Source organism: Solea solea, chromosome 4 (assembly GCF_958295425.1).
Source record: "Solea solea chromosome 4, fSolSol10.1, whole genome shotgun sequence".
NCBI classification, from domain to species: domain Eukaryota; kingdom Metazoa; phylum Chordata; class Actinopteri; order Pleuronectiformes; family Soleidae; genus Solea; species Solea solea.
The window spans coordinates 16504720-16518155 of record NC_081137.1 but is presented as its reverse complement, the minus strand read 5'-3'; the positions used below and the strand labels follow the sequence as shown (position 1 = coordinate 16518155).

General features: G+C 40.0%; 1 protein-coding gene across 2 annotated transcripts in view; it reads right to left on the bottom strand.

The window, feature by feature from the left end:
• Positions 1-13436, bottom strand: part of usp25 (ubiquitin specific peptidase 25) — a 32301-nt gene that overhangs the window by 16340 nt on the left and 2525 nt on the right. For both annotated transcript variants that reach the window (XM_058627092.1, XM_058627093.1), the window contains exons 2-13: positions 10037-10114; positions 9761-9905; positions 8832-8955; positions 8252-8414; positions 6990-7076; positions 5133-5270; positions 4327-4403; positions 3632-3705; positions 2806-2957; positions 1800-1927; positions 1594-1689; positions 1269-1433 (exon numbers count right to left, since the gene is read on the bottom strand). In XM_058627092.1, coding sequence (XP_058483075.1) covers positions 1269-1433; positions 1594-1689; positions 1800-1927; positions 2806-2957; positions 3632-3705; positions 4327-4403; positions 5133-5270; positions 6990-7076; positions 8252-8414; positions 8832-8955; positions 9761-9905; positions 10037-10114 — 1427 coding nt within the window. The remainder of the gene's footprint in view (positions 1-1268; positions 1434-1593; positions 1690-1799; positions 1928-2805; positions 2958-3631; positions 3706-4326; positions 4404-5132; positions 5271-6989; positions 7077-8251; positions 8415-8831; positions 8956-9760; positions 9906-10036; positions 10115-13436) is intronic.

The following is a 13436-nucleotide window of genomic DNA, read 5'->3' as shown; positions in this document are numbered from 1 at the left end:
TACTTGACTGAACAATATCTTATTGTTCAATGACGCTAGAAAGATCCTCCCACTCAACATTCAATACTTTAATTGCCATGTTGACAGTCGATTGGAATTATTTTCAGTGGGCTTAACCCCTGGATCACTTTTATCAGTTGTTTATGGATATCTAATAATGCTATTTACAGAACGATGTGCAAATCTTCACTGTTTAGTGTCAAGTATTGAAATGATAAATGTTGCAATAAAAATCAGCGTACCCTCTGCCTCTCTCTCGTCAAACACCAACTACTGCATTCAAATTACGCCATTGGCTACTTTAGTCCATGCTTGCGTCACTGGTACACTCTTTAACCACTCTCTTGTCGTTGTTCTAGACCCCTCCCTCTTTTTTAAACACTGGAGCGAGTGTGCAGTACCTTACAAGACAACTGCAACCCAGTGAAGGATATAACTACCAGACTCTCACTCATTCAGCTCTCAGCCCACTTCTTGGCATATTTTTTTATTTTTAATTTTTGGGCAGATTTAGCTCCAGAAGCTCCACACTTTAATAACACTGCCACCTATAGTGCTTCTTTTTTTGGTTTTGGTCTTCTGAATTCTAATTTCCCAGATTTAAGATGTGGGAATGTTTAAAAAACTCAAGGAGCTGCTAATCATGTTTAAACATGCAATGGTGACATGGCACAGTGGAGAGTGTGTTCCGAGTTCGGCTTTCAGTTTACCTTTGGGATTAATAAAGTACTCTATTTACTAGAGGGCCACACGGTGGTGTAGTGGTTAGCACTCTCGCCTTGCAGCGAGCCCCGGTTGGAACAAGGGCCTTTCTGCATGGAGTTTGCATGTTCTCCCCGTGTGTGTGTGGGTTCTCTCCGGGTACTCCGGCTTCCTCCCACAGTCCAAAAACATGCAATGTGGGGATAGGTAAATTGGACACTCAAAATTGACCATAGGAGTGAGTGTGAGAGTGAATGGTTGTTTGTCTCTATCTGTGTGTGGCCCTGCGATGGACTGGCGAACTGTCCAGGGTGTACCCCGCCTATCGCCCGATGTAGCTGAGTTGGCACAGCACCCCCCGCGACCCTCTCGTAGAGGATAAAGCGGTAGATGATGACTGACTGACTGACTCTATTTACTAAAACACTGGTACGAGCAAATAAAACCGACCTTATTACTACACATTATTATTACTTATTACACGGCCTGTTTTTAATTGTTTCTCCGTCATTGCTCCTGAAACCAACAGAAAATCATGAAGAAAGAAAAGCCACAAGCCAACTTGCCTTGCCGGGGGCAGCGGTTGTCCTGTTGTGCCGCCGGGAGGTGCTGATGAGTCAATGTCCTCTACTGGGGAAGTGCACACAGGCTTACTGGAAGCAAACTCCATGGCATACTGGAGGACATCTGCCAGAGGAAACCTCTTGGGGCCGGAACCATAACTCAGATACCTGAGAAGGAACAAGGAGAAAGGGCGGGAGTCAGAGAGATGGAAGGCAGCCGAGGGAGAGAGAAATATAAGGAGGGCATAATGAGGGAGCACATTTTAAGTGACAAATTACTCTGACTGAGCATGACTGTGGTTGACTTGTAGTGTTGAACAAGCAGTACCTCTCCAGTCGCTGTTGGAGCAGCGTCAGATGCTCTTTCAGCCTCCTTATCTCCTCCCTCTTGATCCTAGTGATTTCCCTGTTCCTGTCCATGTACCTACCCACACAAAGACCACAGCAGAGGTTTCAGTCTTAAAGTGACTTTGGATTGATTATCATTTACAGCAGGAGTTAAGAGATTCTATAGTTGTTGACCATTTTTATCACCTGTCCATGTAGAGCATAGAGGGGAACTCAAGCTTGTTGTGGATCTTCTCAGGTCGCCCTAGTGCTTGGTTGAATTCAAATCTCGAGAGTTCAAAGGTCAACACAGGAGGGAGTTCTGTGAACCAGTGCTGAAAGACAAGAGTTACAGATTATCTCTCATATGTTAGAATACAAATATGTTCCTCCTTTATTTTCAGTTTTCTAACAAGTTTTTTTATGTGATTTAGAAAAACATTCTGTCTTTGACTGTATATTATATATATATATATATATATATATATATATATATATATATATATATAAAATATAATATATAACTAACCAGCATCTATCTCCACTTGTTGTAAGAGGAGAAGAAGAAGAAGACTAAACTACAGTGAAGGAGACAGGTCCACTGGTACGAGCAGTCATTCCATGACTCGAAACCCTGTCTGCCTGTATGATGTGAAAGGAGCATCACTCCTCTGTGTCTAATACTCCCCCCCTCGTGCTCATGCCTGGTGCTTTACCAGAGGGTTAGGCGCCATAACCATCTGTGTACTTGCCTGTTAATTAGCTACTCCCAGCTGCTGTGAGACAGTGTGGGCAAGGCCACGGCTAAGCAGAGGTCAATCTCAGAATAGCAAAGGACAAGACGGTGAACCCTTTAGAGAGGCTCTACCACACAATCCCTTATTGTTTAACCTGATAGCCGTCTCTTCGGTGCAAATGATAGGTAGTGAAATTACTTTATTAACATGCATCTATGTACACGTATATAATCCATGTTGCTTGATTTATTCTTCCTTCGACATAGAACCTGGTAGAAGGTTAAGTTGTACCAGAATGTAACAATAACACTGAAATAATTTGATTAATCTGTTATTATGCACTTTCACATACTATTAATAGAAATGCAAAGACTCAATCCTCTACCCCAAATCCTTGGTCACATGACCATCACATGTTCATTGGAGGATGAAATAAACCAAACATACTGGATCACAACAATTTCTTTGGCACTGACCTCTTGTCCAGACCTGGCGGAGTTCTCTGCCGAGTGCAGGGACTCGATCTCACCCTCGATCATTGCAGCCTCGAGACACTCGTGGAGATCCTTGAAGCCATTCACCTGCAGCGGGTACTGCCCAAACATCTCTGTGTTTTCAAACTTTTTACCTGTTGAATTACACGCACACACGGAGGAGAACAAATAAGCAGTGATAAAATGCACAGTGCTAAATAAAAGACCATTTGAAGAGAGGCGAGGTTAATAGGACTTCCATCGTGCTGTAATCAAACATGAGTCATTGCACATGAGTGGAAAATGTAAGACAAGAAAAACAAAAGCAATAATACGTCAAAAATAAATAAAGAAGTACTTAATTTTCATTTGCATCCAAGGTGATTTGCAGTTGTTCAGCACCATTCAATCACAACTATTTAAATGGCTGCCCAGAGCGCCACGATAAGAGTATCCCCCACAACCACCCACCCCAAAAAAAACGGAGCAGAGGAGTAGCTAGCGGACATGCAGATGAGGCATTAAGGTCATTTTATGAGCAGCAGAGTCCACTGGCTCAGCTTTTGGTGGCTCTGGGCCAGTGTTGTCATGCATAATAAGTGCTATGTCAATCAACCGTCAAGGTCTTCCACGATCAATGCAAACCGCTCGCCTCGTTTACATGGACCACATCTCATTAGGACAAGGTCACCTTTCATTACTAGGGGCAAGAACTCGCTTGCGTTCTGGCTGCTGTAATCAGACCAACCTAATACTTAATCTCGCCCTAATTCTTTCGGCACCCTGCACTTTTTCTCATTACCGGTTTTAATTTAACACCTCTTCTCACCTTCCAGGACACCCACAGCAAGGAAGCGACCATAGAAAAGCTCCACCATGGGGTTCTTTGGCTTCTCCTCTTCCCTGAAATCAAACAGAGGTGGTGTCATGATGCACTGGTTAAAGTCAAATATACAAAAAAAAACTTACATTTGAGTCACTGCTTGAGAATTTGCCGCTTATACCCACTAAAACTTGTCTAGTATGACCCCTTTTAGAACTGGTACTTAAAACCCGTCCTTCGTGATCTAGTCACATGCTGACAGTATTAAGAATAGGTCTGAAAGCACCTAAAGCATCCTAAGATCTGATAACAAAAACTGCCCACATTACTGAGAATATATGAACCCAATCTGTCTTCAGGGTGCATAAATAACAACTTCCTACAGAGCTACAGTCCTCTGATCTATTATAGATTTAATGAAATTAAAGACTTTACACTTATCAGCGCATATACACTAATTTATCATGTTAACCCTAGAGTATTGCTTTGATTCACTCAGGTGACTCTTTTCTTTTTCTCTTTACTGGTCACTTGTGCTAATGCCAGACTCCGAAAAACATAATTTTACATGCTAAGTGTGAACAGTCACACTTAACCCCTCTGTATGTGATTGGATCTATTAGGACAGATGAAAATACCAGGTCTGAATGGGGCCTAACTGTATGTTTATTCACTCCTCAGTCACCAATAGCTGTGGTTACCTGTCTTCCTCTGCCTTCATCTGGAAGGCATCCTCCAACCAGTCCAGCAACTTGTGGGTGAATTCGCTCACATCCTGCTGCAAAGGAAAGTACATATGAAGATATACATACAACATGACCAATTACAGTACTGTGCTTGGAACATGATGGGGTCACAGTGTCAAACTATGGGACTTAACTGCACCTGCAAGCGAAAAAGTCTCATCAGGCAAATCAATGCTATGTCTGTCAAATGCTGATAGTCATTGAGCTTTGGATTATAGAGGACTACTCTTAAACGAGGCGTTCACAGATTGTTGAACTTCAAAGGGAACCTGAATGCCCAAAGGCCACTCGCACGTGGACATCAACGTCACCCGATAATTCAGGTCAATGCCTCTCTAACCCAACTATTACTCAGAGGGACGACATGACTGATGAGTACAGAAGCTAGAGGTGTGGCCTCAGTTAACCTCTGCAGAGACACTGGCTTAATGCAAATGCTTACATGAGGAGAAGAATAGAGAAGTTCTGTACATTTGACACATGAGGTTCAACAGGAATCACTCACATTTCTTACAGGAGCAGTGTGTAACAAATGGACAAAAATCTAATTAATACTCCAAACACATAGGGGGCAGCATATTACCAGATAATAAGGGTGTTCACCCCTTACATCATTGACTCATTGTGCCCCTGAGCCAATAAAAATGACGAATGCAATAACCCATAGTTGTAAGCAATAACAATAATAAGCGATTTATATGCAACATTTTAAAGCAACAAAATACCACAGAAAACATCTAGTGTGGCAGAAAGAGGATTACCTGTTGTGATTCACTGGACTTGAACGCATCTTTGAGGATTTCCACAGCCCGTGACGGATCCACATATTTCCTCTTGGACCCCACCATGAGTGAGAAGAGGTGCCTTAACTCCTGCATGAAGGGCAGGTTCCTGTGCTCCTGGTCAATGTAACACAATAAGCAATTTAGTGAATTAAACTGCAATCAAATCTGCGTCAATCATCTCAGAAGGAGAGGAATAGAATGCACCAATTATGAACTGAACATACGAGTCTAGTTTTCCAATGCTGTGGTTTAGTAAAAGTAATGTCTTAAATAAAAAAAAAACAGAATCAAGCTTTTCAAATGCACAGATACAAAAGTAAATCATCATTTTTTATATGTTAACTGTTGTAGCAAATACACCTATGTAGTACTGCTACAGATGTTGTTTATCATCTCCAACTGGTTGTAAATATGGAAACAATATAATTCTCTTTAACAGCAATAAACAAAAGTTCTAAAAAAAATTTAAACTTCCTCCAATGACTGCTTTTCTAACTGTGTAACACAAAATGTAACAAACAATGTTACACGTACCAGTGCTTAGTTTAACTGTATTATTATTTGCAGGGGGTGCTGTTGCCACCAGTGAAAACATTGGCTTTAAAGTTATTGCCAGTAGCTATCAAACTTGGTAAAAGGACAAACACTGAACTGACCCTTTTCACTAGTTTGAAGCAGAATTGGACCTATGTATTTTCAGTAGTAAGTGCTACAGCACTTTGTTGTTGGCAAATTTGGTAATGTGAATGGAAAAGGGGAATGACCTTGAAGACGATTAGCAATGACTTTTCAATGGTAGCGCCGCAGACATGGCGATGTAAAGATTAGACTCTAAGCTCTAGCAGTCTCATACCGCAAAAGCAAAAGGTCAAGTGATTAGGATGGCTGGAATTTAGATGATTGCCCCAAACCACACTTCCACCACTGAGGCTTAAACCAGATTAGAGACAGCCTGCTAACTCTATGGTGAGCGCATGCTGAAGAGAAAATATGGACAGGCAAGAACATATGGACAACTGCTCTGCCAATGTAACAGTGACCACAACAAGACACATTTCAGCATCTCAAACTGCAGGCTGCATCAAAACACAGTCCGTCTGTATTTTCATTTTTGTCCGGGTGGAGAAACATGAAGGATTTATCAAACATTTCACAGCAGCTGGCTCTTCTTGAAGCTTATAGGCAGTGAGTGAAGTCAACTATCGGGGACCAACACTAAGCTCCAGTGACCTTAGGGCCAGATCACACAGCTGCTGAATGTTAACACAGCTCGAGGAGGGTCAGAGCCTTACAGCTGAAGTACTGCTGGTTGTGATAAGCTATAAAAGGACAGCTATGATACAGACTGTATAAGGTCACTAATGCTGTGTTTCCATTATGGTACAGTATGGTACGGTATGGAAAAGTAGCCCTCGGGTCAGGCTTGCATTTCAACTTGGAAGATGACCTTTACTTGGTAGGCGCTGTGTGGACTGTGCCCGGTGGCCGTGTCGGCAACATACTCCAGCAGTTCTTTTTTTCCTGAACTTTGTCTCTACAAGACCGCAAGCTTTGTATGAGAACAGAGGGAGTGACGTCTTTGACCATGACTTTACCACACCATTTTACTCTGGTACCCCAAGGGAAGGGTGCCAAAAAAACTGAACAGTTGGGGCTGGTTATTTTGGTACTATTCCTAATGGAAATGCAAAAAAAATATGTGCCGAACAATTCCACTCGGTGGAAACAGGGCTTGACGAAGGCATCTGGGGGTTTTAAGCATTAAAAGATACCACACTCTGACTTAGGTTGTGCTTGTTCATTTCCTTTATGAGAACAAGTGAGGGTTCTCACCTTCTGGTTGCGAGGCAGGTCATGGACTCTGGCTGGCGGAGAATAGTTGAGCACCAGCCTCTGGAACTCCAGCAAGTTGAACAGAGACTTCAAGTTGAACAGGAATAAATAAGACACGTTAGTAACAGCAGAAGGGCTACAGACATTGTTTTAAAATTATTTGTTATACTGCAGAGTGGCCACGCTCATGAATAGGTGGTCTACCCACAACAGCAATAATGTTGAAATAAATTTCTCAAAATACTGATTAATTAGATTAATCTGTCACTTTCCCAATGAGTTGTTTTGTTCATACAAACGCAGAAAATGCTGTAAACAAAATAAAAATGACAATATCTTCATCTTCCACATAGCTTTCATATGCTAACACTAATTAACCAATTATTGCTTGCAATCCATTTAGTAACAGATAAATAATTAATTATTAGTTGCATTGGCTTTTAACTCTTCCTTATGAGGATAAACGTTTTTTATGATGGGCTTGTGTTCTCTGTAATTAGATAAAAACTCCCCTTCTGGCAATAACAACCTGTTCACATGCTTCAGACAACTCTAGTTCATGCCACCGAAATTGAAGATTATAATTATTATAATATGATGTTTTCTAATTATGTGGAATAAGTATCATATGATGAAAGGAGTGAAAACACCCTGAGGAGATGTGGGTAGGTAAGGGAACGAGCAGTTACGAAATGTATTATTTAACAAGCAAAAAAGTGTTGTGACTTTGTTACGTTAATAATTCAACAACATTTTTACATTTTAACACTTATCACTACGTTCACTGCTTTAAGCTCAGTGTCCTTTTTTGTTTTGTGTGAGAGGACGAAGACAAGAATCGACAAAAATGTGTTATCATGAAAAGAGAAAGTTGTTTACTCTTGTTCTTGTACGTGAAGTGGAGTCACATTTCAAGCAGTGCCTTCTTCCTCAAGGTTAGGGGTTAAATTACACTGAAGCCAGCCAGCCATGTGACGATGTATCCAGTGTTCATTTGGCATATTTCAGCTCCAGTCACATTTTACCACTGACTCCACCAGTGCAAAAGAAACCAAGTCAGAATGTCTGCACCAAATTAAACTGTTGATCACTCCATCTAGGAATGCTAGGATTGCAAAAGTCTAACTTTCTCATAACTGAGGAAAGTAGGTGGGGGAGCAAAGTACGAGACGATTTTAGAAAACAATAAATGACGAGCTCTGAAGAAAAGGGTTTCATTTGACGTTGGACCACCAGCAGTATCTGTGTTTGTTTGTGCCCACCTGTATGACAGCACTGAACCAGCAGGTATTGCCAACATTTTTCAGCCCCACTGGGCAGTTATCTATCCTCTTCCTGTCATGTGGGTTGGGTGAATCACTCCATACTTCTGTGTGGGTACGCTTCAGACTCGCCTTGTTCTCTGCAATGCTGGCCTCCAACACTCTAAAAAAAGAGAGGGTGGCAAATTACGCATGGGAAATAAACCATTTATGTCCTCCACAAAAAAAATGGTCTCACATTTACAGAATGACCTGCTTTGTGTACAATTCCACAGCTTGCACACCTTTATTTTAAACTCCTTTTCACTGATTCTGTTGGATTTATTTGCACACCATTTTTTAAACTTCTAAAGGTTCATTCATTTGATTTGACATTGTAGCTACAGTAAACTATTTCTTTTTCCATTACAGTTCAACAAGTCAGAATTGTACAAGTGTTAATAGGATATTTTTTTCAAAGCAGGCAGTGAGTGTGGATATTCGTTAGGTCCATCAGGGAGGTTTTTCAGTGTTTGATAAGACGTTAAGTTCAGATTTTCGTGCCATGTTTGTTTATAGTCAGAAATGCATTAAGGCCAACCTGCTAATGGCCTGCTCCTCATCAGTGATGCCTGTCTCTCTAAATGCCCGACTAGACTCCTCCAGACTGAGGGCGATGGCCCTCTGCAGGTCATCTTTGTCATCCCCAGTCAGGTCAATGACATCTGCAACAAAAAAGAGCATACAAACACTTGAGGGACATATACAAAAACATTTTCACATTTTGTTTGCTTTTAAAAGTCCAGTCCAGTTTGTAGAATGTATTAAAATTATTTTTGTTTGCCAGAAATTGAAGATCAGATAATTATAGTTTTTAAAGCCACTTATATGAATTATTGTTTTTCACTTTCCCTGACTGAGCCTTTTATAATTATATAGAGCTGCAACGATCAATCGATTATTAAATGAATAATCAACTATGTGTAAGTAGTTAAAACACGTTTTCTGATTTTTCTGGTTTCTTTGCTCCATATAAAAAATAAATCATCAAATTTAAATCATTTTCGATTGTGGACACAAAAAAAATCAACAATCAACATTTTCTGAACCAAACAAGTACTCCATTAATCGAGAAAATAATTGACAGATTAACCGATTATGGAAATAATCATTATTTCCAGCCCATTAATTACATCAGGAGCCAGTTCAGCTCTACGGTGGACACCGTTTGGGACCACCATGTTTTTACAATAGCCCACAATTGACAAAGTAAACAGCTTTTGAGTTTTGATGCCAAATAAAGGCTCCATAGGTTCTCCAACCGACTTGGAGGGGAAATAAACAAATGGTGCTCTATTTTACAAACTGTACTTTTACATGTATGTAAAAGGTGCTTTAAACATTTATAATTATTTTATAATCTTACTTCACATGCATTCTAATCTAAATACAATTTACAGACTGTTATAAAAACAAGCTCCTATGGTTTATCTGACACTACTGTGCCAAAGGTTTAAGTGAACTACTCACTTGTGTCTGCTTGGCTGCCGACACTGATATATCTATCACTGGCCACCTGGGATGTCTGGTAGTAGGTCGTCTCATCTTGCTGAGGAACCTTAGCGTTCTTCTCCGTCAGAAAGGCTACAGCCTCAGCCAGGTCTCCACTGCTCACCTGCATTTGAAAATAAGAAATTAAACACCAACGCTCCACTACAACTTCAATCCCATTTCGGTGTCAGTTTGTGTGCACAGAGTGTGAACGCATCACCTTTGATATTAGTTTTTAATGTGTACATAGTGTACCTGCAAAGCTTGCTGAAGCAGCTGGATGTCCGTGGTTCCTGTTATCTCCCTCAACTGGTTTAGCAGAGTCTGCTGATGCTGATTGTTGACAGCAAGAGAGGAGAGAAGGACACAAAAGGTTGAGAGTGAGTAAATTGTTCAGAAAAAGAGGAAAAGCTAAACAATACACAGGAGGAACAGTAAAAGTAGTGTAAAAAGTCAACATTTCAACTGAATACTGAACAAAAACAATAACATTATGTTCTTAATCATCCGATGACATCCTACTGAATTACAAAACGCTTTATAACCGCTCAAGGGCTACAGGAGAGGCAGTGAAAGAATAAAAAATTCTAAATACTCCACATCAAGCATGGGGAAATGAAAACACGTACCTTTCATAATTTTTGATTTTATAATTAAAATGGTTAATTTTTGATTGACCAATAATAAAAATAATTGCAATTACAGCCTTACTGGAAATTAACTGCACTAAATTTGCATGTTGATCATATATACTGTATTTCTTTATTTTTTTGCTTAAAATCACAAGAACAACAAACTGTAGTCTTGACAAAGTCAGCATTTATAGAACAAGCATTTGAATGCATCTGGCTAAACACCACAGGTAAAAAGAGAAAACACTCTACCCAGCAAACAAACTCTGACCAGTATTAACAGCAACAGAATCCTAATCAACAGCATTAAAGCTAATATCTAATGGATGGAAATTGCCACTCATGTCAAACCTGGGTTTAAGGAACTAATACAGTATCAGATCGAAAGCTCTGTCTCACTCAAATCCTGTTTTCTATTATCTTAAGTGCGATGTCAAACCCAGCTGGACTGCGTGGTCGTAACCAAATGAACAACCTGCAATGCCCAGCTTGAATAAATGCACTATAAATAAAGGCAGAGTGCACTTAGTGTCAGTGTACAAGGAAGAACTCTTAAGTCTTGAGTGAAAGGAACACAGACTACTATACAGTAAGTTTCACAGGTGCAGCGGGCAATGGAAAAGAGTGCCTCATCATCACATGGGTCTTCGTTGGTTTACGACTCATTGGTGTTCCTGTAGATTCTTTCCATCAACCAAAGACTGACTGCATGGCACATCCATGGCAATGTTGTACACTGTCAGCGTCATAGTTAATTTTCAAGACTTTAATGACGAGCCAGAGCTTCTACACAAAGATAATGAAAACCACCAGTCATGCCCGAGAGCATGTCATACAATAAGGCAGCAGTAGCAAACAAACGATCCAGGCTTTCACCAGCACAGGTTTGTTACTTTGCTCTTGAGCAGTGTAAGCACTTGCACAATGAATGTGGAAGGATGGGTGAACAAATCTGAAGTGCACTAGGAAGTACTCATCTCGTTGAGAAAATAGACCCGGTTTAGACTTGGTATTAACCTCCATCCTGAGTGGTATTATCACAAGTGGACAGCATTGAGTTCAGGTCTGAAAGCACCAACTCTGTCCTGAACGCGTCCTCAGATCCCATCAAAAAACAACATTCGGAGATGGTTTGGGAACGCATACTGTATGGCCACATTCTTTTACATGTGTGAATGCAATCTGTCCTCAGCAGACCACCTCCTCAGCCGATACCCTCAGGCCTACTGTAAATTTCACAATATTCTTAAATCCTCAGGAGCGATACGTTGATTTATTTGTAGCCACCATTACCATATCAACACTGATGAACACATGATTGCTTTTTTGCACTAATGGTTAAGATCTTATTGCATGTGACAGCAGAGGGAGTAGTGCTTTTGATTTACTGACAATCATGGCGATTTGGACATGCAAACACATTGACAGTGGACACATCTGTACAGTCAGACTTGTTAAAAACATTACTTTTGTTCTCTCAAACATGACGTCTTGTGTGTAAGTGCATATAGTTCCAGGAAGTGCGATCCAATCTTGGGCCAACTAATCGACCAAAGTGAGAAATTATTATTAGGCAACTTCCGCCAATTAGGCAAGTTACCCCTCATTCAGTTCAGCAGTGTCACCGCGAGGAGACATCAAGTAGCAACACCCGACGAAGAGTGAAACTGGCAGGGACTATGTATGTATATTTACTAAATATGTATATTTGCCGTGGCATTGATAATTGTATTGCATGAGGAAGGATGATTATATATCACCAAATCGATATTTTGACCCACCCCTAATGCTGATACATCATTGCCACATAACGTTTTGTTTACAATGAGGTTAAATTAATTCCTTTCATTACCTCTAAACATAATATTTGTGTTAGAGTGATTGTAATTGATTTGGAAATGACACACTTTATTTAAAAAACAGCTGGATGACCAATGTATGTGAACGAATAGTCATAGATGGTGCATGAAAGTTATGATACAACTGAAGTGTAGTCAGCATAGTTTTTCAAGTTCACAACCCAGAGCATGGTTATAGCATCCAAGCTGGCAAACTAAAATTCGGGCAAGACATCATTTTAAGACAGGAATGTGTTAGTGGTTTGTGTCAGTCATTTGCCTGACACACCCAGAACAAGACACCCTGCTCTACTGTCAAGACATAAATAAACACAGATTATACAGGTCACAGACTTTAACAAAGAACATTGTGCCCTGCAGCATGTTGATCTTTTTATGTGCCTTGGAAATAAAGTGGGAGAATATACTGTTAATTAAAATTGAATGCACACTGTCACTGTTCCAAACATTTAAATGACAAATTCCATTTTCACGAACTGGGCAACTAATTTCAAAGTATTGAAAGAAGATGCTCGAGCAAATAACTTAATAACTTAATAACATCTCATGAATGTTACAAAACATTCCAGTAATGTTACGCTTGGGGCAACTAACGATTATTTTCATAAAAGATGAATCTGTCCATTATTTTCTTGATAAATCGAGTACTTGTTTGGTCCATAAAATGTCAGAAAATGTGGAAAAATGTGTATCAGTGTTTTTGCACAAACCTCGTCATGATGATGTTTTCAATGTCTTGTTTTGTCCACCACCCAAAATTAATCAGTTTCAATGATTTCTTTGTTATATAGAGAAAAGAAAACATTCACATTTAAGAAGCTGAATGATCAGAAAACTTGTTTTAATTATTAAAAAAAAAAATAATAATAATAATAATTTGATTATCGGAACAGTTGACAATTTAGTATTTGACTAATCGAATGATCATTGATGCCCTAATTAACTTCACCAAATCCTTGCAACTAACTTTAACAGTTGCCTGACCTTGAGTTACAAGATCAGTCAAACAATCAAAACCTTGTTTTACGACCTGAGCCGAATCACAACCCCTTCTGCAGTAGTGCTATGACGACCCCTCCCAAACTGTGTAGAGTCGAGCCCAGTGGTGCTAGAAATGTATAGTGGAAAAGCGCCATTAGAGGAAGTTCTCCCAGACATGTCAGA